A 24235-nucleotide genomic window follows, 5' to 3' on the forward strand; every position below is an offset into this window, starting at 1 on the left:
GAATTTTTGCCTATGGTTTTTATGAATTAGTCTTGTATCCTGCAACCCTGCTGAATTCACTTTTTAGTTATAATAATTATTTTCTTGGATTCTTTGGAATTTTCTATATACACAGCAATGCCATCTAGAAATAAAGATAGTTTTACTTCTTCCTTGGCAATCTGGATGCCATTTATTTCCTATTTTGCCTCATCACCCTGCCTAAAACTTCCAGAGCAGTATTAAATGAAAGTGATGAGAGTGGACATACTTGTCTTGTTCCTGATTTTAGGAGAAAAGATTGAGTCCATCATGAAGTGTGTTAGCTGTGGATGTGTTACAGATCCCTTGGATCAAGTTGAGGAAGTGCCCTTCTATTCCTAATTTAAGTGGTTTTATAATGAAAGAGTGTTTGTTTTTGAAATACTTCTGCATGTATTGAGGCAATCCTGTATCTCTTGTCCATTACTGTGGTGATATGGTATATCACACTGGTTGACTATTGTATGTTGAAACAACATTCCTGGGAGAAATCCCATTTGGCCTTGGTGTATATTTTTTTTATATGTTGCTAGATTTGATTTGCTTTGTTGGGAATTTTTCATCTATTTTCATAAGGCATATTGGCCTAATCATTTTCTTTTCTTGTGAGGTCCTTATCCAGTTTTTTTTTTTTTTTTAATTTTTTTTTTTTCAACGATTATTTATTTTTGGGACAGAGAGAGACTGAGCATGAACGGGGGAGGGGCAGAGAGAGAGAGGGAGACACAGAATCGGAAACAGGCTCCAGGCTCTGAGCCATCAGCCCAGAGCCCGACGCGGGGCTCGAACTCCCGGACCGCGAGATCGTGACCTGGCTGAAGTCGGACGCTTAACCGACTGCGCCACCCAGGCGCCCCTATGCAGTTTTGATATCAGGGAAATATTGGCCTTGTAAAATGAATTGGGAAGTATCCCCTCCACTTCTACTTTTTTTGGGAGAGATTGTAAATAATTAATTCGTATTTTTCCTTTTCTAACAATTTTAATTCCAGTTAACATTTAATAGTTAACGTACAGTATCGTGTTTCAGGTGTACAGTATAGTGATTCAGCAATTCTATGCGTTAGTTAGTGCTCATCATGATAAATGTACTCTTAATCCCTATCACCTATTTCATATGATCATTCCCCTACCCACCTCTCCTCTGGCAACCATCAGTTTGTTCTCTAAAGTTAAGAGTCTGTTTCTTCGTTTGTCTCTCTCTTTTTTTCTTTGCTCTTTTGTTTTGTTAAATTCCACATATGAGTGAAATCATATGGTATTTGTCATTCTGACCTATTTCAATGAGCATTATACTCTCTGGATCCACCCATGTTGTTGCAAATAAAAAGACTTCATTCTTTTTATGGCTGTGTAATATTCCTTATATATTTCACCTCTTGGGCTGCTTCCATAATTTGGCTATTGTAAATACTGCTGCAAGAAACATAGAGATGCATGGAATCTTTTGAATTAGTGTTTTTGTATTTAGGGATAAATACCCAGTAGTGTGATTACTATATCATAGGGTAGTTCTATTTTTAATTTTTTTGAGGAACCTCTATACTGTTTTCCACAGTGGCTGCACCAGTTTGCCTTTTTACCAACTGTACTCTCTTTTTCTCCACAACCTTGCCAATGCCTGTTGTTTCTTGTGTTGTTGATTTTAGCCGTTCTGTTAAGTATGAGATGATATGTCATTGTGGTTTTTATTTGCATTTTCTTGATTACGAGGGATGATGAGCATCTTTTCATGTGTCTGTTGGTCATCTGTATGTCTTCTTTGGAGAAATGTTTTTTCATGCCTTTTGCTATTTACTATTGATTTTTTTTGTTTGTTTGGTGTTGAGTTGTATAAGTTTTTTGGATACTAACCCGTTGTTAGATACGTCATTTGCAAATACCTTCTCCCATTCAGTAGCCTTTTAGTTTTGTTGATTGTTTCCTTTGCTATGCAGAAACTTTGTATTTTGAGGTCATACCAATAGTTTATTTTTGCTTTTGTTTTCTTGCCTCAGGAGACATATCTAGAAAAATGTTGCTACAGTCAATGTGAGAGAAACTACTGCCTATGCACTCTTAAAGGGTTTTTATGGTTTCAGGCCTCACATTTAGGTCCTTAATCCATTTTGAATTTATTTTTGGTATAGTGCAAGAAAATGGTCCAATTTCCTTCTTTTGCATGTAGCTGTCCAGTTTTCCCTGAACCATTTGTTGAAGACACATTCTTTTTCCCATTGCTTATTCATTCCTCCTCTGTCAAAGATTAATTGAACATATAATCTTGGGTTTATTTCTGGGTTTTCTCTTCTATTCCATTGATCTATGGACCTATTTTTGTGTCAGTACCAGTAATATAACTTGAAATCTGGAATTGTAATACCTCTAGTTTTGTTTCTCCTTTTTAAGATTGCTTTGGCTATTCAACAAATTTTAGAATTATTTGTTCTATGTTTATGAAAAATGCTGGTGGCATTTCGATAGGGATTTCATTAAATCTGTAGATTGCTTTGGGTAGTGTAGACAATTTAACAATATCTGCTCTCCAAACCCATGAGCATGGAATCTTTCCATTTTTTGGTGTTGTCTTCAACTTCTTCCAGTGTTTTCTTCTTCTTCCAGTGTTTTCTGGTTTTCAGAGTAGAGGTCTTTTACTTCTTTGTTCCTAGATATTTTATTGTTTTTGGTACAAATGCAATTGGGATTATTTTCTTAATTTCACTTTTTGCTACTTCATTATTAGTATATAAGAATGTAACAGGTTTCTATACATTGATTTTGTATCCTGTGACTTTACTGAACTCATTTATCAGTTCTAGTAGTATTTTGGTGGAGTCTTTAGGGTTTTCTGAACATAGTCTCATGTCATCTGCAAATAGTGAGAGTTTTACTTCTTCCTTACCAATTTGGATGCCTGTTATTTCTTTTTGTTGTCTGATTGCTATGACTAGGACATCCAGTACTATGTTGAATAAAAGTAGTGAGAGTGGACATCCTTGTCATGTTCCTGGTGTTTGGGGAAAAGCTCTCAGTTTTTGACTATTGAATATAATGTTGGCTATGTATTTTTCACATGAGGCCTTTATTATGTTGAAGTATGTTCCCTTTAGACTTACTTTGCAGATTTTTTTTATTATTATGAATGGATATTGTACTTTGTCAAATGCTTTTTCTGCATCTATTGAAATAATCATATGGTTTTTATCCTTTCTTTGTTGATATGATGTATCATGTTGATTGTCTTTTTGAATACTGAACCACAATTGCATCCCAGGAATAAATCACACATGATCCCGGTGAATGATTTTTTAAATGTATTGTTGGATTCTGTTTGCTAGTATTTTGTTGAATATTTTTGCATCTATATTCATGAGAGATATTGGCCTATAGTTCTCCTTTTTTGTGGTGTCTTTTTGGTATCAGGCTGATACCAAAACTTGGAAGTTTTCCTTCCTCTTGTATTTTTAGGAATAGTTTGAGAAGTTTAATTCTTTGAATATTTGGTAGAATTCACCTGTGAAGCAGCTGGTCCTGAATTTTTGGTTTTGGGAGTTTTTTGATTATTGGTTCCATTTTATTTCTGGTAATTGGTTTGTTCAAATATTCTATTTCTTCTTGCTTTAGTGTTGGTAGGTTATATGTTTCTAGGAACAAAGAGACCAACACCTGATTTTGTTGATTTTCTCTTTTTTATTTATTTCAGCAAATTTTAGTCTGTTCTTTACTATTTCTTTATTTCTGTTTGCTTTATTTAATTTGTTCTTTTTCCAGTGTCTTAAGGTGGAAGGTTAGGTTATTGATATATCTTTTTTCTCTTTTGATGTGAGCATTTACAACTTTAAATTTCCCTTTATGCACTTATTTTGCTGCATCCTCTGAGTTTTGGTGTGTGGTGTATTTATTTCCATTCATCTTAAAGTATTTTCCATTATCACCTGTGAGGTCTTGTTTGACTTATTGGTTCTGTAAGAGTGTAGTTTGAGGGACTCCTGGGTGGCTCAGTCGGTTAAGTGTCTGACTCTTGATTTCGTGGTCAGATTGTCATCTCAGGGTCATGAAATTGAGCCCCACATTGGGCTCCATGCTGGTCATGGAGACTGCTTAAGATTCTGTCTCTCTCTCTACTGTTTGTGCTCTCTCTCTCTAAAAAAATGTAGTGTTTGAGTCCCACATATTTGTGAGTCTTCCAAATTTACCTCTGTTACTCAGTTCTTTCCATTATGATTGGAAAATACTCTTTGTATTCTTCATTCTCTTAAATGCACTAAGTCTTGTTTTATGGTATAACATATGGCTATTCTGGAAAATGTTCAATATGTGGTTGGAAAGAATGTGTATTCCGTTGTTGGTGAAATATCCTATACATGTTTGTCAGGCCTTGTTGGTTTGAAGTATTGTTCAACTTTTCCATTCCCTTGTTTATCTTCTGCCTAGCTGTTCTAGTCACTGAAATTTTGCAACTATTATTGTTGAATTGTCTATTTCTCACTTTAGTCTTATTTCATTTACTTGGTATTTTATTCATTTACCATGGGGTTTTTATATATGATCATGATTATAATTGTCATAATTTCCTGATATATTGACACTTTTGTCATTATAAAATGTTCTTTATCTGAAGCAGCATTTTTTTGTTTGTTTGTTTTAAAGGTCTAATTTATCTGACATTAGAATGGCCGCTCAGCTCATAGACAGTACATGATGTATAATTTTATCCCATTTACTTTTAACCTATTTATATCTTTGAATCTTAAGAGTATCTTCTATACTTTATTGGATCTCTGCCTTTGAATTGAGTTGTTTGATGATATTGATGTACCATTTTACTTTTTGTTTTCTGTATGTCTGAAGTTGTTTTTGTTCCTCTATTCCTTCTTTACCACTTTCTTTTTTTAATTGAATGTTTTTGAGTGTAACGTTTAATTTCCTTAATAATTTTTTCACTATATTTTTTGAATTGTTTTCTTACTTGCTGCTTAAGGGGTTACAATATACATCTTAACTTATCAGAATCGACTTCAGATTTACACTACCTAATTTTGAGTGAAATATAGGAAATTACTCCTTTTTATGCTCTATTTCCTCTTCCCACTTTTGGTGTTATATTTGTTACATGACCTACATATGTAAAAATCCACATTACATTTTTATAATAACTTTCTATAATTTTATGATTTTTAGAGAATATGAGAGAAGTAATGAGAGGAATTACATATTCATAGAGCTTTTTATGTGAACCTTTTTATTTAGCATTTCTAGTTTTCTTCTTTTCTTCCTGTGGATTTGATTTATTGGCTGGTGTTATTATTTCCTTACTCTCAAAGAGCTTTGCTTCCACCTGCCTCATTTTTGCTATTATTATCAAATATATTACATTTATATATATTATAGGTCAATAATATAATCATATACTTATTGGTTTATAAAATTGTTTTAAAATAAGTTAAGGGAAGAAAGGAAAAGAAAGATGCAATTATAATGTCTTGTATAATTACCTAGACAATTACCTTTGCCAGTACTCTTTGGTTGTTTTGTATTAATGTCTGGTGTTACTTGATTTCAGCTTGACGAACTTCCTTTAGCATGTCGTATAAAACAGGTCTACTAGTGACAAATCCTCTCTGTTTTGTTTATTTTGAAAGTTTTCATTTGGCCTTCGTTCTTGAAAGATTGATCTTCTTGTTATAAAATTCTCAACTTACACTTTTTATTTTTCAGCACTTTAAATATGTCACCCGACTGTCTTCTAGCTTATAGATAAAAACATGGAGGTCAGCTATGTATCTTATTAGGGTTCTTATGTATGTGGTTATTTATCTCTTGATGCTTTCAGATTTTCTCTTTGTCTTTGACTTTCATCTTTACTGTCACATATTTGGATGTGGATCTCTGTGTATCTACCAAACTTGAAATCTATTGAGTTTCTTGGATGTATAGATTAATGTGTTTCACCAAATTTGGAAATTTCAGACATTATTTATTCAAATATATTCTCTGCTCCTGTATCTCTCTCTCCCTTCTGGTACTTGCATTATGCATATGTTGGTGTACTTAATGGTGTATCCCTTTGTTTCTCTGAGGCTCTGTTCATTTTTCTTAATGCTTTTTTTCTCTCTGTTCTTCAGATTATGTAATCACTATTGATACCTGCTCAAGTTTGCTAATTCTTTTTTCTACCTGCTTCAATCTACTGTTTGAGCCCCTATAGTGATTTCTTTTGTTATTGTACATTTTAACTCCAGAATTGTCCTTTTGCTCTTTATCTAAATGTAACTTCTGTCTCTGTATTGATATTCTCTATATGATGAGACATTATTATCATACCTTTCTTTAAAACATGGTTTTCTTTAGTTCTTTGAACATATTTATAATAGCGGCTTTGAAGTCTTTATCTGCTCAGCCAGACATGTGAAACCTGTCAAAGGCAGTTTCTATTGCCTTTTCCCCCTGAATGAGTCATCCTTTCCAATTTCTTTGCATATCTCAGTTTTTTCTTGAAAACCAAGCATTTTAGGGAATGTATTTTAGTAACTATGGACACTAAATCTCCTCTCCCCTCTCCTCTAGAACTTGTTTGCTTGCTTGTTTGTTTGCTTAGCTCCTTGGCTGGACTATTTTGGTGACATCTATTTTCTCTGTAGTGCGCAGTCTTTGATGTCACTCCTTGGATGGCACAGCCTTGGACATGTACAGTCACTAATCCTCCTGGAATGATAGTGTTTTTTGCTGAGATCTCTTTGTCTCTTTCCCAACTCTCCATGAATTTTTTTTTTATTTATTTTTTTAACATTTATTTATTTTTGAGAGAGACAGAGTGTGGGCAGGGAGGGGCAGAGAGACTGAAACACAGAATCTGAAGCAGGCTCCAGGCTCTGAGCTGTCAACACAGAACCCAACACAGGGCTCGAACTCACGGACAGTGAGATCATGACCTGAGCCGAAGTCAGACGCTTAACCAACTGAGCCACCCAGGTGCCCCAAGTTTTTATCTTTATTCCTAGTTTGCGCATTAACTTTTTTACAATTTAAATTCGAGTTAGTTAACATACAGTGTAGCCTTGGCTTCAAGAGTAGAACCCAGTGACTCATCACAGAAGTGCCCTCCTTAATGCCTATCACCCATTTAACCCATTCTCCTCCTACTTACTCCCTCCCAAAACCCCCACTTTGTTCTCTGTATTTAAGAGTCTCTTCACACCTGTCAGAATGGCTAAATTAACAGCTCCAGAAACAATAGATGTTGGCACGGATGCGGAGAAAGGGGAACACTTTTGCACTATTGGTGGGAATGCAAACTGGTGCAGCCAGTCTGGAAAACAGTATGGAGGTTCCTCAAAAAATTAAAAATAGAACTAACCTATGACCCAGAAATTGCACTACTAGGAATTTATCCAAAGGATACAAATATCCATTACGTTTTTAAACTGGTCTGAATCTATTGATATCACACTCAGCTCTTAGACTCCATTAATTGCTAGATGATTGCTATATTCTTTCAATAACATCTTGGAGGAGTAAATTACTCCATGGACTAATCCAACTAAATTCAAGCCCTCTGGCCAAGGTAGTATTATAGGTCAAGTCAGACCTCAAGAGGAGCCCTTCTTAACTGTCTCTTTCCTTGGTTCTCTCTGTTAAACTTCAATTTGATCTACCATTTTCCTTGTTGCTCTCACTGAGCTATCACCACTCCCTTTTTAGCTGCGTGTCATTAAAATCTTGTTTTCAGTTGCATCTTTAGTCTTGAAATTCTCCTATTTCTTTCTCAAATAAGCTCATACTCCTTAGAAAAAGCTATGGAACACTCCGACCTTAACATCATGACTCTATCCTAAGGAAAAAACTGCACTAGTTCTGTGGATCTAAGGATAGGCCCAACTTCTCAGAGTAACAATCCTACTTTTTAATAAGCAGGATCCTGAGTCATAGCAGTAACCCCTGCTCTTCTTGGCTTGCCCTTCTCAGCATAGAACCTCTGCCCTACCAGTGATTTTGAATGGGGATGACTGAGCCTTGTGTTCTTGGCCAACCATGCCTGGGGCAGATCTTCTGTTTTATGAGTAGGGACTGAGTGGCGGATGGGAGCTTAGCTATTCTTATCTGTAATAGAGCTTCTGTGGCACAGAACTGCATGAAATGAGAATTGCTGGCAGTTTTCCCCTCCCAGGGAGAAAACTTAACCTTAACAGAATGCTGGAGAAATGGAGCCTTGTGTTCCTATCAAGACTAAAACTGTCATCTTGCTGAGGTAAGAGTAAAGGGCAGGTCATGGTTCAAATGTCATAGACATTCCCTCTTCTTACCCAGATATAGTAGATTTTTTGTGAATAAATATTTTCCCATTTGTTGTATAACCTTAGGATAATTTCTAGAGACCTTAAATGGTTGTTGTATTTCATAATTTTTATGAGTTATGGTTGTTTTGTTGAAGAGTGAGGGCACAGGGCTCCTCAAGTTGCCATTCCAGAAGCACTTCCTCTCTTGGTCATATTTTAAAGGTAGATAACTTGGCAGAGAGGGCTCATATTCTCATTCAATCTTTGAAGCTGGCTAGCTCCATGCATGTCCATTCTTCTCCTTTTCTCCTTCATTCATATCGGTCCATCACATAATTGGTCTACTTCCCAGAATGTGACTCTCTGACCCACATCTTCTATTCAGTTCTTTTCCCAGGACAGTCCTTACCTTGATGAACTCCCCCTTATGAAGCCTGACACTGTGTTCTAAAGTCTTCAGACACCTGTTCTAAAGTCACACTTTAAGTCTTCAGACACCTGTTCTAAAGTCAAGTCTAATCTAAACCTTTTAGCATTCTCAGCAATTTTTTTTAATCCATATGGATTTTTTTAAATTTATTTTTTTATTTATTTTTTTAAAGGTCTTTGTTTTTTTTTTAATTTTTTTTAACGTTTATTTATTTTTGAGACAGAGAGAGAGCATGAATGGGGGAGGGGCAGAGAGAGAGGGGGACACAGAATCAGAAGCAGGCTCCAGGCTCTGAGCCATCAGCCCAGAGCCCGACGCGGGGCTCGAACTCACGGACCGCGAGATTGTGACCTGGGCTGAAGTCGGACGCTTAACCGACTGAGCCACCCAGGCGCCCCTAAAGGTTTTTTTTTAATGTTTGTTTATTTTTAAGAGAGAGAGAGAGAGCGGGGGACGGGCAGAGAGGGAGGGGAACAGAATATCTAAAGTGGACTGTGAGCTGACAGCAGAAAGCCTGATGCAGGGCTTGAAACCACAAACCATGAGATCATCACTTGAGCTGAAGTCAGAGGCTCAACCGACTGAGCCACCAAGTGCCCAAACTCCTACAGATTTTTTAGTAACACTTCCCTTTAACTAGAGATTATTAAATAAAGATTAAATAGAGATTATTCATTCTCAAATGATCAACCCATGTCAAGACTGATGAACTTTGTCCAACAACCCATCCTCCTTATAAGCTATATCATCTTGTCAAATACTTAATGTTATTAGAAAGAAGCAAATTGAGAATGCCACGTAGAGATGTGGAGAGTCTGATACAAGGTCTCACAGATGCCATTACTTTGGAAAGGTTGCCAAGTTCTGGGAATCCAGTCTTTTTTATTACATGTTAAATTGGGCAAGGTCAGGGTTGATGAAATAAAAACTAAATTCACAAGAGAGCTGATAAGCAATTAAATCATGTAACTGTCAAGTGGAATCAAAATTTTTATCTCAGAGTGCCTAGGTGGCTTATTCAGTTAAGTGTCCAACTCTTGATTTCAGCCTACGTCATGATCTCATGGTTTGTGAGATCTTACATGCTTGGGATTCTATCTCTCCCGCTCTCTCTGCCCCTCCCCCTCTCATGATCTCACACACACACACACACACTCTCTCTCTCTCAAAATAAATCAATAATCATTAAACACACTTTCATCTCACTTAACTTTCCTAATGGGAAATATCTAACAGAAAGCTAATTATTATAAAAAGTATTTCTTTTTTTTTAATGTTTATTTTATGAGAGAGAGAAAGAGAGAGAGAGAGAGAGAGAGAGAAACAGCATGAGTGGGGGAGGGGTGGAGAGAGGGAGACACAGAATCCAAAGCAGGCTCCAGGCTCTGAGCGGTCAGCACAGAGCTCGATGTGGGGCTAGAACCCATGAGCCATGACACCCCAATAAACAGAATATTTCTTGTTGAGCTTGATATCTGAATAAGGGGCGTTAGCACGGTTAGGTTTTTAAATGATACTATAGTTATTTCCATTAATTTCTAACCCTTTAATTTCTCTGTGACCCCATTTCTCCCCTATAATATCTTGAGAAAGTTATGTAGTTGTAAACTGGGCAATCCCATTTCATAGTTAGGAGAAGCAGACATTCCATGTTAATAACCTGTCCAAGGTCCTTGAGAAAGTCAGAGGCAGAACCAGTACAGTAATAAAATATTCCTCTCTACTCATCAAGGTGAGATGCCTCCCTCGTGTAGTTCTCCAGGCATTTATGGAATGCCAGGTTTTATTTCCCAAATTAGATGTTAGCGAGCATAGATAGGTATGTGCTGTGAATAGGAACTTTACCTATCTATATTCATTCTCTAAAATTCAACCGGCTGAGGTTTATGTTACCAAAAATACAAACTGTCCAGTATTCTTAGAGGTGTTCTGTCAAATATATAAACCAGATTCTGTGTTAAGTTATACAACATTTGCATGAATACTCTCCAGATGTTTGATGTCACAGAAAGAACTTATTTTGTTTGGGATTCATCAAAACCACATCCTCTGTGTTTGCATATGACAGGGCACTCTGGGACATGAATTCTAAAAAGAGAATGGATACATATGGCACTCTTTAGGGAAAATAAACTTTGCCACATTGCAATATAAGATGAAGTTAAGGAGTGTGATGTGACTTTAGAATACATATATCAAAAGTGAAGTAAAGGAAAACCTTTGATACTTTTCAAAGAGCCACAAAAATTGGATGATAAAACCTAATGTGTATCTCTTTAGCTGTTTTATAATTAATATTGATGACACAAGAGCAAGAGAAATAACTACATTCAGCTAATGCAAGTAGATCATGGCCAGCATCTATTTTGAGAATTCAGAACCAGTCATTAAATATTTCAAACATGTATTTTTTACCATAAGGATACAGAGTTTGATACGCATCCAAAGATCTACCTTTTTGATTATATTGTTTAGATTATCCCTCTCCTTATTTTTGCCTGCTTGATTTGTCTTGTTACTAAAAGTGGTATATTAAAATTTCCTATTGGGGGTATCTATCTATCTATCTATCTATCATCTATCTATCTATCTATCTATCTATCTATCTATCTATCTATCTATCTCTACTTGTATCTCCTATAGTTTTATTTTATAAAAGTTACTGTTTATTCAATTCATAATATTCATGGGTTATTTCTTCATTGTAGATTATGGTTTTTAGTATTTATTTGTCATGTTTTCCTGATTTAAGACTTGAATTCTACTTTGTCCCTTAGTATTATTACCCTTCTTCTTTTCTAATGTTCAGATTCCTGGTATTTTTTTGCCCATCCTTTTAATTTTAGCTTTTTTTTTTTAAATTTTTTTTTCAACGTTTTTTATTTATTTTTGGGACAGAGAGAAACAGAGCATGAACAGGGGAGGGGCAGAGAGAGAGGGAGACACAGCATCGGAAACAGGCTCCAGGCTCCGAGCCATCAGCCCAGAGCCTGACGCGGGGCTCGAACTCACAGACCGCGAGATCGTGACCTGGCTGAAGTCGGATGCTTAACCGACTGCGCCACCCAGGCGCCCCTAATTTTAGCTTTTATGGATCACTTTAAGTATGTCTCTTACATACAACAGATTGTTGGGTTTATTTTGCAAGACTTTTGGAAAATTTATTCTTTAAATAAATTTTATACCCATTCACATTTAAAAAAGTTATAGAGAAAAATTACCTTTTTTTTTTAGTATACAGTTTTAACATATGTACAGATTCACATTACCATCAGTATAACAACATATAGGGCAATTCCAAATCTTTGGACCTAACTTCTGGTAAACACTGAACTGTTCTCTGTTGCCATTGTTTTGCCTTTGCTGGAATGTCATACAAATGTCATATAAATGGAAAATACAGTATATAATGTTTTAAGATTGGCTCTCTTCACTCAACATAATGCCTTTGTGATTCATCTGTGTTGCTGCATGTGTCAGTAATTTGTTCCTTTTGTATTACTCTGAATTATTCTATCATATACAAGTTGTACAGTGGTCCTATAGTTTGTCCACTCATCCATTGGAAGAATGGGTTGCTTATAGTTTGGGGAGATTATGAATAGAGCTGATATGCACATTTGTGTGCAGGTGTATGTGTGAACATACATTTTCATTTTTCTGGGATAATTACCTGATTAATGGGATTGTAAGGTCATAGGGAATGTGTATGTTTACCTTATAAAAAACTACCAAACTGTTTTAAAGAGTAACTGTACTATTTTGTATTCCCACTAGCCAAGATTAAAGTTCTAGTCGCTTTGCTTCCCTGTCAGCACTTAGTATTGTCAAGTTTTGTTTTCTGCCCCATCATGTTCTATGGAATCTCATTGTGGTTTTAATTTGCATTTGATTCACAGTTAAATATGTTAAATACTTTTCATGTCCTTATTGGTCATCTGCATATCCACTTTGGTGAAGTGTTTTTTTTTCAAGTCTTCTACCCATTTTAAAAAATTGGATTGTTCATTTCCTACTGTTTAATTTTGAGAGTTCTTTACATATTCTGGATACAAGTCTCTTGTTACATAAGATATTTGCAAATATTTTTTCCTGATCTGAGCCATAGCTTTTCTTTCAAGTATCTTTCACACAGCAAAATTTTTAAATTTTAATGAAGTCAAATTTATTACTTTTATCCTATATGGGTTGTGCATTTAGTTTCATATTGAAGAACTCCTTGACTAACTCCAAGTGACAAAGATTTTCTCCCATGTTTCCTTCAAAAATTTGTATAGTTTTATAGTTTTACCCTTAGACCTGTGGTTGATTTTGAATTAATATTGTGTAAAATCTAATGGATTTTGCATGTAGACATCCACTTGTCCAAACACCATTTGTTGAAAAGACAATATTTTCTCTACTTAATTACCTTAACACCTTTGTTAAAAATCAAGTGGACCTATTTTTGGTCCACTTGTGGGTCTATTTCTGAACTCTATTCTGTTCCATTGATCTACCTATCTCTCCAACACAGCAGTGTCTTGGTTATGATAGCTTTATAGTAAGTGTCAAAATAAGGTAGTGTGGGTTCTTCAAGTTTATTCTTTTTAAAAATTAATTTAACTATTTTAATTTGTCTTTTCATATAAATTTTAGAATCAGTTCTCTAGAGCTACAAAAATTCTCCATGGAATTTTTATTGCAGTTGCCTCAGATTATAGATCCCTTCATGATAAAATATGTACAACACATTTTAGAATTATCAAACTATAATGATGTAATAAGAAGACCACATGAACCAACCAGTCAATAAAAGAAGTAGAACATTAAAACTTATGTCTACCTCCATAGTTCTTCTCTTATATCCACAACTACTTTTTCCTTTGATGCAGTCAATTAATTACTCAAGACATTCCAATTTGTTGAATTATTGGATATTTGAATCACCTTCCACTTGTGACTTTGCTATTAGAATTTTACATCTTATGGCCACCTCTTCTAAAAAAGGTTGAGAGTAGAAGAGGAGGTAAACCTCATACTACTTTTAAAACACAAATTTTTAGCAGCTACATTGAACTAATTTTTTAAGTTAAAGGTTAGGTTTAAGGAGGTATACATTTTACTCTTAAATAAAAATATGAAACTAATATAATTAATTTATCCAATCATTTATTCCTTCTGAAGTCCCATAAGAACATACCAGTACCTTTTTTTATACACCTGTAATTCTCTACAATGCATTACATTTATTTATATACATATGCTATTTTATTTTTCCCCCTGTTTAGTAAAATATAATTATCATAGAATATTGCATTAGTGTAAGGTGTGCAAGATAATGATTTGGTTATGTATATATTGCAAAATGATCACCATGGTAAGTTTAACATCTATCACCTCACATAGTTACCACAATTTTTTCTTTGAATGAGAACTTTTAAGATCTACTCTCTTAGCAACTTTCAAATACACAATACAGTGTTGTTAACTGGAATCACCATGCTGCCCATTATATTCCCAAAATTTATCTGAAAACTGGAAGTTTTTATCTACTAAAGACATAAATAAAGCTCATGAAAATTAGTCTGGAGAAATGGAGGAATAGATATTTCTAGACCAACTGATTGTGTCAATGACCACCTAAGTCTGTCAGTAGTCAGTCATTTTTTTCCTTTCATTTTCAGTGTATATACATTTGAATGCTTCCAAGCAACCTTGAGCAGGAGGGTAAAGAATTAAGGAAAGTGTAGAATGTTAGGCTGTGAAAACACCGAATGGCCTACTGGGGCACTCAGTAAGTGGCTTGTCACAGGAAACCTACATCACAGAATATATGTCTATTTTTAAGGAGTTTTGTTTGGTGAGAAGCCTACTTATGAGTTAATGTGAGATGGAGATATTCAATGCAAAACTTGTAGCAGGTTGACTAAGAATTAGTTATTTACTAATATAAAATACCAAATGTGTCTAGTACTTGCCAATATAAAATACCAATGTGTCTAGTATTAATGTCATTCATTATCATGGCATATGAAAAGTTTATATGTGTATTTGTGTATTCATGTGTATGTAATGCTAAAATTTAATATTTGTAATGTTGCACTTAATTTATCCATTCAAAAACACTAAGCCATATTCTGGGCTCTGAAAATACAGGAATGAAACATATAGGTCATATTCTAAATTTATAACCAAATGATATATGTGATATATTTTCTTTGGAATTTATCTAAACATTAGTTCTCTTTCAGGGAAATTCATATTATATATCAAAATTATATCATAAATGTATTTGAATTTCTATTTTGATTTTAATTAAGAAATAGCTTAGACTTCTTAGCAATAAACTAAATTGATATATAATTGTTTTAGCAATAGTAATAATTCACATTATAATTATATTTGAAATCTATTTCATCTTTGCCTTCATGACAAGATAATATTTTCAATCACATAATGTAACTCCTAATATTTTATCACAGTCTTGCTCAAGATTCATGCATCTTAGGCTATGGGATATAGTGATGTAATCTAAGAAGATCACTCTGAATCTATGTGTACATGGAACATTGGCAATAAGCTTAATTAGCATTAATTAATTCTACTTTTGAATGTGTAATTGTGTACTGCAAGACATAAATGTGCCCAAATTTTATCCAGTTTTGTCACACATTTTCTCAATTAACAGATATTTAAGGTTTAATATTTAGCAAAGATAGTCTGAAATATTTTGACATGAAAATGGTTCTTGTGTCTTGAAAAGAATTAGATCATAATGCCACTAGGGGGCTCACAGACCATGTGTGTAAATCCTGTGGCATCATACACTTCAGGGCACTTTAAAAAGGGATGTAATAGCTGGGACAATAATATTACACTGACTAGTTTTGTGTAGGGGGTTAAGAAGTAACATTTTTATGGCAACAGAGAAAGTCACATTAACAGGAGAGTCCAGAAAATACATTAAACAGGTGTAATTCATCAGAGAAGTTAGTAAGAAGAGGTCAAGAATAGAAATTGAAGAGGTGTACCTGGGTGACTCAGTTGGATAAGCATCCGACTTCGGCTCAGGTCATGATCTCGTGGTTTGTGGTTTGAGCCCTGTGTAGGGCTCTATGCTGACAGCTAGGAGCCTGGATCCTACTTCGGATTCTGTGTGTGTGTCTCTCTCTCTCTCTCTCTCTCTGCCCCTTTCCCGCTCATTCTCTCTCTCTCTCTCTCCCTCTCTCAAAAATAAATAAACATTAAAAAAATTTAAAAAAAAGAAATTGGAGAAATGTGAAAGTCTGGCATTAGTCCCTGTGAACACCCCATCGCTTAGGACTTGCCTATTGCTACAGGGACACGAGCTCTAGCTGTCAAGCCGTGGAGTCCTAGGGTTGGACAGAATTACTTTTGCACAAATAACATTATGTGGTATTGATTCAGATGTCTCATATTGAGATTTGTTTGTAATCAATGTTTAAAAAGCTTTAGCTGGTTCACTTCCTTTAGGGTAAGATTATATCAATATTATTTCATTTTTTAAAGAAAGACCCTTGAAAAATAATTTGAGGTGTTTCTTATGTAATTCAAATTGAGGCGCTTTTATCCAAGAGCATTCTGTTTTTTTAAGTTTTTTTTAATGCTTATTTATTTTTAAGAGAGAGAGACAGAATGCAAGCGGAGGAGGGGCAGAGAGAGAGGGAGACACAGAATCTGAAGCAGGCTCCAGTCTCCAAGTGAGCTGTCAGCCCAGAGCCCAACAAGGGGCTCGAACTCACGGACTTGGACTGCGAGATCATTACCCGAGCCAAAGTCAGATGCTTAACCGACCGAGCCACCCAGGTGTCCCGAGCATTCTTTTTTTCTTTTAATAATATTATTAAATGTCTATTTATTGATTTTGAGACAGAGATAGAGAAAGAGAGGGAGAGAGAGAGAATCCTAAGCAGGCTCCACTGTCAGCACGGAGCCTGTCGCCAGGCTCGAACTCAGAACTGTGAGATTATGACCTGAGCTGAAACGAAGAGTCCAATGCCTAACCAACTGAGACACCGAGGTGCCTCCAGGAGCATTCTTAAATATTTTATTAATTCCACCTATTTTGTTTTGTTTACAATGTAGGGACAGTTCAGCATTAACTTGGCAGGAACTGGAATGAGGATATCCAGCACAGCAAAGTGGCTTGCTCAGGGGAGTTATGCCTCTGTCATCATCCACAGATCACAAGTAAGTCCTGCTGGACCAAAATGCCTGTCTGAAATACTGTGCTGTGAACTGGAATTAAAGGACCTCTACTTTAGAGTTATAAAGTTAATGACTAATGAGTTATTGCATATATGAGGCATGTTACATATAATGGGGCATAATATTAATCTATGAAATAATGAAACTGGGTTCATTGTTATTAATGCACATGTGTTTTTACGTGCATATAAATCCATGTGTAGGCTACAGATCCTTGGACCTGAAATATCAAATGCCAGGGCATAGAGATTTTATCTGGCTTGTTTGGGGCTGCTGACTTGATATGCCAGTACTTCAAAAAGAGGTAGTGCTGTTAGCTATACTTTAATTATTAAAGATGTGGTAGTTTTAATATTTCAAAGTGAGGAGTATATTTTTGGTTTATTTACCTCAGTGCTTTGATTCAGTGATGGGGGTGGTGTTAAAGCCATTTTTCGTTCAACATCTGTTCTTTATAGTTTCTCTAAGAATTAGGACTATTTTTATGGGTGTATGCATATTTTCCTCTGCCTTTATCTAGATAACATCGTACTTGGCTTTTACTGTAGCACACGTATTACATGTAGAACACGTTTAATTTGCTCATACACTGCCCTGGCACGTACCCTTTATGAGATGGTTCCTGTTACTTCCGGTTACCATGTCTCAGATAGCAGGACTCTATCTACAGTAAATCAGGATCTGTAAGTGTTTTCACCTGTGTTACTCATAAGTCAGCACCATCGACAGCCCCTGCCCATTCGATTTTAGGGTTTTTCTTTCTTTTGATAGAAGTTACTTTTGTTATGCTCCTACTTGTATCAATATTATTTGTAAGTGAAACTCAATTTTCTAATATTCATAGACACTAAGACATTCTATTTCTGAAGGCTATGCAACTGAGTTTTAATGAACACCTAAAGAATTTAAATTTTTATCATTTCTGCCATTTGGGTCAGAAGTAGGCTTTTAGAACAAATGGCTATTTTTAAATTTTGATTTGGCATATTTAGGTCTAATCCTGTTTGGTAGAAAGTATGGGAATAAATGAATTACTTGAAGTATATTCTGAGCAGGTCTCAGTGCAAAGAGCTCAATGAAATATTTCACCTTATTTATCCAGCTTTTAGATATCTTTTTGGTATTGTAAAGAGACCACCAGTAGGTGTGACTATTTAGTACAGTCATTCCTTTTGCTTCTTTTGAAGTTCCATTGTAAAGCTTAATTATTTAATCGACTGAGAATTTCGACCTTGATCAAAAATGTTGCATATGAAAGCATTTCCTGAAACCTGAGGCCTGGTGTGAAGCTGAAATGGGTGGAACCCACACTTACGCATGAAATGCAAACCTCTTTTTACTTGCCAAGACATTTTATCCAGATTAGCTTTTTACTTAAACAATCTGGGGATAAGAATGTATGTATATGAATGGGAATTTTTACCGCCATTCCCTTCTTCTCTGCTTACTTACATTCTTGACAGTTAAAAAGCTTCTGAAAGAAAAGACAACTTAAAAACCCCTGATCTCAAAACATTCTTTACCCCAAAATGTTCTAGGAACTCAAAGTTTCCTTCTCTGCCCTCCCTTTTAACATGAAAAACAAAACAAAACAAACAAAAAACCTTATTTTCTCCAGATACTCATATAGGAGCTCAAACTATTTTTTGCCTCATCCTATTAAAATGTCTTCAGTCTTTTGGCTTTTGGTCAAAGATGGAAAGCAGTCTAGAGAGAACATGCATCACACCCCTCTCACCAGCCTCTGTCTACCTGTTTGTCAGTGAATGGTTCTGCTTTTCTTAAAATAGGTGGGAAAAAAAAAAGAAAAAAGAGAGGAATCTCCCTTCTTAGTCCTTTTTCTAATTATAATTACTGCTTTTAGTCCAGTTTTATCCATTTTATCACCTTCTCCCCTTCTATACTTTTCTATAAACTGCGTTTTTAATACTTCTGTGAGATGTTTAAGGTTAATGGGGGAGAATAGGACTTGTCAGTTAAGGTCAAATTCGTATATTTTTTATTTAGCCTATGAGAAGCTTATGTAAAATCATGTAAATATCAGACAGCAAATTGGGAGAGTTTTTAACGAGCTCGCTGAAGCAAATAGACACCTCGATAAAAAATATGTAGTTTGAGATGAATTGTCTAAATTTTAGTGTGGATTATAATCAAGTAGCTAATATGAATCTCAGATTATCCAGTTCCCATGACCACAAATTTCAACTAAGCCTGAAACGGTATGATCTTTGACCTCAAATGTAATTGTTATAGGAAACTTTGGCTAAATGATTTCAGCCCCATGATTCAAAGCATTTGCTCTTTCTGCCTGTGTGCACAGATACCAGCTCATGTATGGTTATCCTATATTTCTGCCTCTTCCTATTTTCAGGATGGAACCAAAGTCTACGGGAGATGCGGAGGGTTCTGTGGAAAGTGTATTCCTCACATGACTACTGGTCTCCCAATTCAAGTAATATGAACATTCAGAAATGGGAAGTATGAGGAGATATTCTCGGGAATATCTGCGAATAACCGGTGCTCGTTTCTTTACTCTTCCCTTCCTGAGATTTCCACATCCAAAATGTCTGTGCCTTTTCTTTTCCTTTTCTTTCTTTTTTTTTTTTTTCCAGGGTGCTCATCAGGGAATCAAATCACTGCTTAATTTTTCCAAAGCCTTCAAAATAAGCTTAACATATATATGATTCTAATCGGGATCTTTTTAAAAGGACACAATAATTTATGGTAGAATATACAGATATTTGAATGAATTATACCAAGGTGATGTTGCTGTTAACAAACAGCTTGGAATGGATTACAGTTATATTATACCTATAATCGCACATATAAATCTACTCAGTACTGAATTGTACAATGAAATGTTTATTCTACTTGTTAAAATGGAGCAAGTAAAAATTAGGAAAATGAACTTATTTAAAACAACTATAAACATTATTAAATCTGTCAGGTGAATAGCAAATCCATAGTCACATCAAAAAGTACATAGCCATTATACTTTCTACTGATACAGCTTAGATACCTTGTTTTATATTTCCTTTAATTTTTAATTGTGGGTTATGGTGCTTCAAATAAAAAAAATTATCCTGGAAATGCAGTATACTTTTATATTAAAAATGTATGCTTGGGTTAAATACAAATATGAAAATTTGTGGGTATAACGCAGAAGATATGATACAGTAGAATTTTACTTAAAACACCTACCTCTAATTTGATTGTACATACAAAAGCAATATGTTGTTTTTATAATGTTTATATTCTGTCTCAATAACTCTTATATATGTAAATATTTACTCTGAAAGATCTAGTTTCTCAAAAACTATATACCGTATTTTATTAATCAAATAGAGAAATGAGAATAATTGAAATTTTGGAAATCCCATTTTGGTAAACAAAATTATGTTTACATATGCAAAATTTTTATTAGAGATGTTCAAGTTATTTTATATCTGAGGTTTTCAAAGCCAAAACATAAAAGATAGTATACAAAAATTAACTATTCATGGGTAAATTCTCAGGTATTTAGAGATTTTTTTCAGGTGAATAATTTGTGTACTATATAATAATGTGATTTTAAAAGAATCATAGACAAATAGTATTTTCCTATGGCAACTTCTCTGTAAACCAAAAAATGAATCTACTAATAGATTTTTGCCAGGAAATAGTTAGTGTACTAGTTTTACCCACAAAGTTTTTTTTCCCCCAAACATTTATTATTATTTATTTTTTCCCCAAACACTTTTTTCCCAAACATATATTGTACCATATAAGGTACTAAGGCTATTTGTGCCAGTGTGGTTAGATAAACGTTTAGGGATCTCTGTATCAGAAATGAAGTATTTTGCACTATGTGCCTTAAACCAGTTACAATCATTAATACAAAATGTGTAACATTTTCTAGAAATGTTTTCATTCATAATTAAAATCTTACAAACATTTAAATAATAAACATATCTGTGTGATACATTAGCATTTTGTTTTCGTTTTCCTTACGTGCAAAAAAATGAGTCCTCCACCAAAAGTCTATAACACTAAAACCACTCCAGAAATTCCAAGAATTTTTATTTTAATTGTTGCAGTTGGGATGGAAAGGGCTCCTATTCTGTGTATACCCTTCTTGTGGCAGAGGGAATATGGGCAGGAAGTGACAAAAACTTAACAATGCCTTTAAAAGCTTCTGTTTATACAAGGGATATCCATGTCTATTCACATTCAATTGGCCAAATTAAATCATATGACCCAAATCCTAGTCTCTGGGACAGGGAAATATATTCTCCCCATGGGCCAAGATTGCCAGGCACAGGCAAGTGGGTGAGGGCCTAGAATTCTCTCCCAGGGGGAGGGAGCAGGTACTTGTAAACAAGAATACATTTTACCCATCCATCTTCAGCCTTCCTGGAAATCGTCAAAGTACTATCCAAAGCAGTTAAATCAATTTAAATTACCACTGGCCAGGTGTAAAAATTTTAGAGTATCCATTGAGTTTGTATTTTGAGTATCCATTTAGAGTATCTATTGAGTATCCATTTAGAGTATCACTGAGGAATGACAAATGAATTTTTTTTTAATTTTCTTTAACGTTTATTCATGTTTTGAGAGACAGGGACACAGCGTGAGTGGGGGAGGGGCAGAGACAGAGGGAGACAGAATCTGAAGCAGGTCCAGGTTCTGAACTGACAGCACAGAGCCCTTCGCGGGGCTCGAACTCACAAACCGTGAGATCATGACCTGAGCCGAAGTCCGACACTTAACCAAGGGAGCCACCCAGGTGCCCCCAATGAATTTTTTTTAATCTAATCTGCTGGGATATAGCATAGTATTTCACTGTTTGAATATTTATATTTATCTCATTACTAGATTGGATGAGGATTCTTTTACATACACTTTGCCATTAGGTTTCTTTTTCTGAGAATTGCTTATTTTTATTCTCTTTGCCTCTCTTCTGCCCCATTTTTCCCATCTTCTCATATCCCCCAACCCACTCCCCAATTCATTAAGAAAGAGAGAGAAAAGAAAGAAAGAAAGAAAGAAAAGAAAGAAAGAAAGAAAGAAAGAAAGAAAGAAAGAAAGAAAGAAACATACATGAGGGAAAAAAGGAGTTTTATGTGAATGTGATTTAAAACATTTGAGAATCTCTTATCACAAAGCTTGCTTTTGATTCTACCTTAAATTACTTGCAAATATTAATATGTACTGTATAATAATTTCCTGTTCTTGCTTATCATTTAAGATGAAGCATTCTCTACATGTATTTTATTCATTTTCCCCCACTCCTTAAAGAGCAATGGTTTCCCTGCTCATGATGAAGGCCAGTCCCCCAACCTCTGCTCTTGATTTCTTCTCACTGTGAATTCTCCAGAACCTCTTCCCACAGATTTTTCGGTCTCCTCCTTTTTCCTTTCTCTCTCCACTGGCTCCTTCTCATCATCCAAATAAAAAAAAAGTGTTCAATTCTCTCCACTTTATTTTGTATCATTTTTTATTGAAGTATAGTTGACTTACAATGTTTTATTTTACAAGTATAGTTGACTTACACAATTCCAAACGTGGCACAGTGCTCACCATGATATGTGCAATCACCACCAGTTACCATGCAAGGTTATTATAGTATTATTGATTATATTTCCTGCATTATACTTTTCACCCACTGTGGCTTATTTGTTTTATAACTGAAGTTTTTACTTCTTAATCCTTTTCATCTATTTGCCCCCCCCTCCCGCCCCCCCCCCCCCATCTGCCTCATCTCTGGGGACCACTAGTTTGTTCTTTGCATTTATGAGTCTGTTCTGTCTTTTTGTTTTGTTTCTTAGATTCCACATATGCGTGAAATCATATGGTATTTGTCTTTCTCTGTCTGACTTATTCACTTAGCAACATACCCTCTATTTTAAAACAAAAATATGTCTGTGTCTCCCCCTTCACCCACTACTACTCACTGTTCTTCCTCTTATATCCTGAGAGAAACTTCCAGAGAGAAACTGTTATCCTCATGGTCTCTTCATCTCCACCTTTCACTCCAGCATTGGCCCGTTATAACATGGCTTCCAACCCTCAATATTTTTTTGATACTGCTTTAACTAAAATCACAAATGAATTCCTAATTGCCAAGCACAATTACATATTCTGAGGTGTGTTTTTTTTTCCTTTTAACTTCTGAATAGCATTTGACAAGGGAGAGTTCCATGAAATCCTGTGATCTGTTTAACAATCTAGTGTATGATCTATCTTGGTACATGTTCCATGTGCACTTGAAAATAATGTGTATTCTGCAGTAATTTTATGTAGATTTATGTAAGTAAATAATGTTATTAGTTTATTGTAGGGTTCAAATATTTCCTATATTTTTATTATTTTTTTTCTAATTGCAGTATCAATTATTGAGAGATACAATTAAAAAAATTTTTTTAATGTTTATTTATTTTTGAGAGAAAGAGAGACAGAGTGCAAGCAGGGGAGGAGCAGAGGGAGAAGGAGACTCAGAATCTGAAGCAGGCTCCAGGCTCTGAGCTGTCAGCACCAAGCCCGACGTGAGGCTCGAACCCACAAACCGTGATATCACGACCTGAGCTGAAGTTGGAAGCTTAACCGACTGAGCCACCTAGGTGCCCTGAGAGATACAGTTTTTAAAGCTGTAGTGTCAATATGGTATCGATTGAGATTTTTTCTAATCGTACTAGCGATTATTTTTCTAACTGAAAATTATTATTCTATTAATATATGCTCACATTGATATTCCATTATTAATGTTAAATCCTTCAACTATAATTGTAGATTTGTCTATTTCTCCCTTTAGTTCTGCCATATTTTGTCATGAATTTAGAAGCTCTGCTATTAGGTACCTATATGCTTATGAGTGTGATGTCTTTTTTGATGAATTGACACTCTTATCGTCATGAAATGTTCCTATAATCTCTAGTAATACTCCTTCTCTTAAAGTTTACATTGGTAGTAAAATAACTACATCAGCTTTCTTTTAAATAGCATTTGCATGATACATCTTGCCATCCCTTATTTTTAAACAATACATCTTTATATTTCAAATGTCTTTTGCAAATCGCTTGTAATTTTTCTGTGCTTCTATTTTTAAATCCAGCTTGACTATTTTTTCCTTGAAGAATATAAAACCATTTATATTTCATGCAACTATTAATATAGTTGGATTTAAGTCTACCGTCTTATTTGTATTCTATTGTTTTGTACATTCTTTCTTCTATTATTACCCCTTCTCTACCTTCTTTTGAATTAATTATTTTTGTATCCAATTTCACTTCTCTTTTTATGTTACCCACCCCCTTTTTTTAATGTTTGCTTTAGGGATTCC

The 24235-nt window shown here is 34.9% G+C and overlaps 1 protein-coding gene across 3 annotated transcripts in view; it reads left to right on the top strand.

Annotated features, from left to right (window-relative positions):
* ADAMTS20 (ADAM metallopeptidase with thrombospondin type 1 motif 20) overlaps positions 1-20883 on the top strand; it is a 180713-nt gene extending 159830 nt beyond the window's left edge. For 2 of the 3 annotated variants that reach the window (XM_086713617.1, XM_086713616.1), the window contains 2 exons: positions 16795-16899; positions 19289-19533. In XM_086713617.1, the coding sequence (XP_086569743.1) occupies positions 16795-16899; positions 19289-19378 (195 nt within the window). In that variant the 3' untranslated portion in view covers positions 19379-19533. Of the gene's footprint in view, positions 1-16794; positions 16900-19288 lie in introns of all 3 variants that reach the window. The other variant, XM_086713618.1, reaches the window with a different exon arrangement.
* The last annotated feature ends 3352 nt before the right edge of the window (positions 20884-24235 follow it).

Source organism: Puma concolor, chromosome B4 (assembly GCF_028749965.1).
Source record: "Puma concolor isolate L17-30 chromosome B4, mPumCon1.1.hap2, whole genome shotgun sequence".
NCBI lineage: Eukaryota > Metazoa > Chordata > Mammalia > Carnivora > Felidae > Puma > Puma concolor.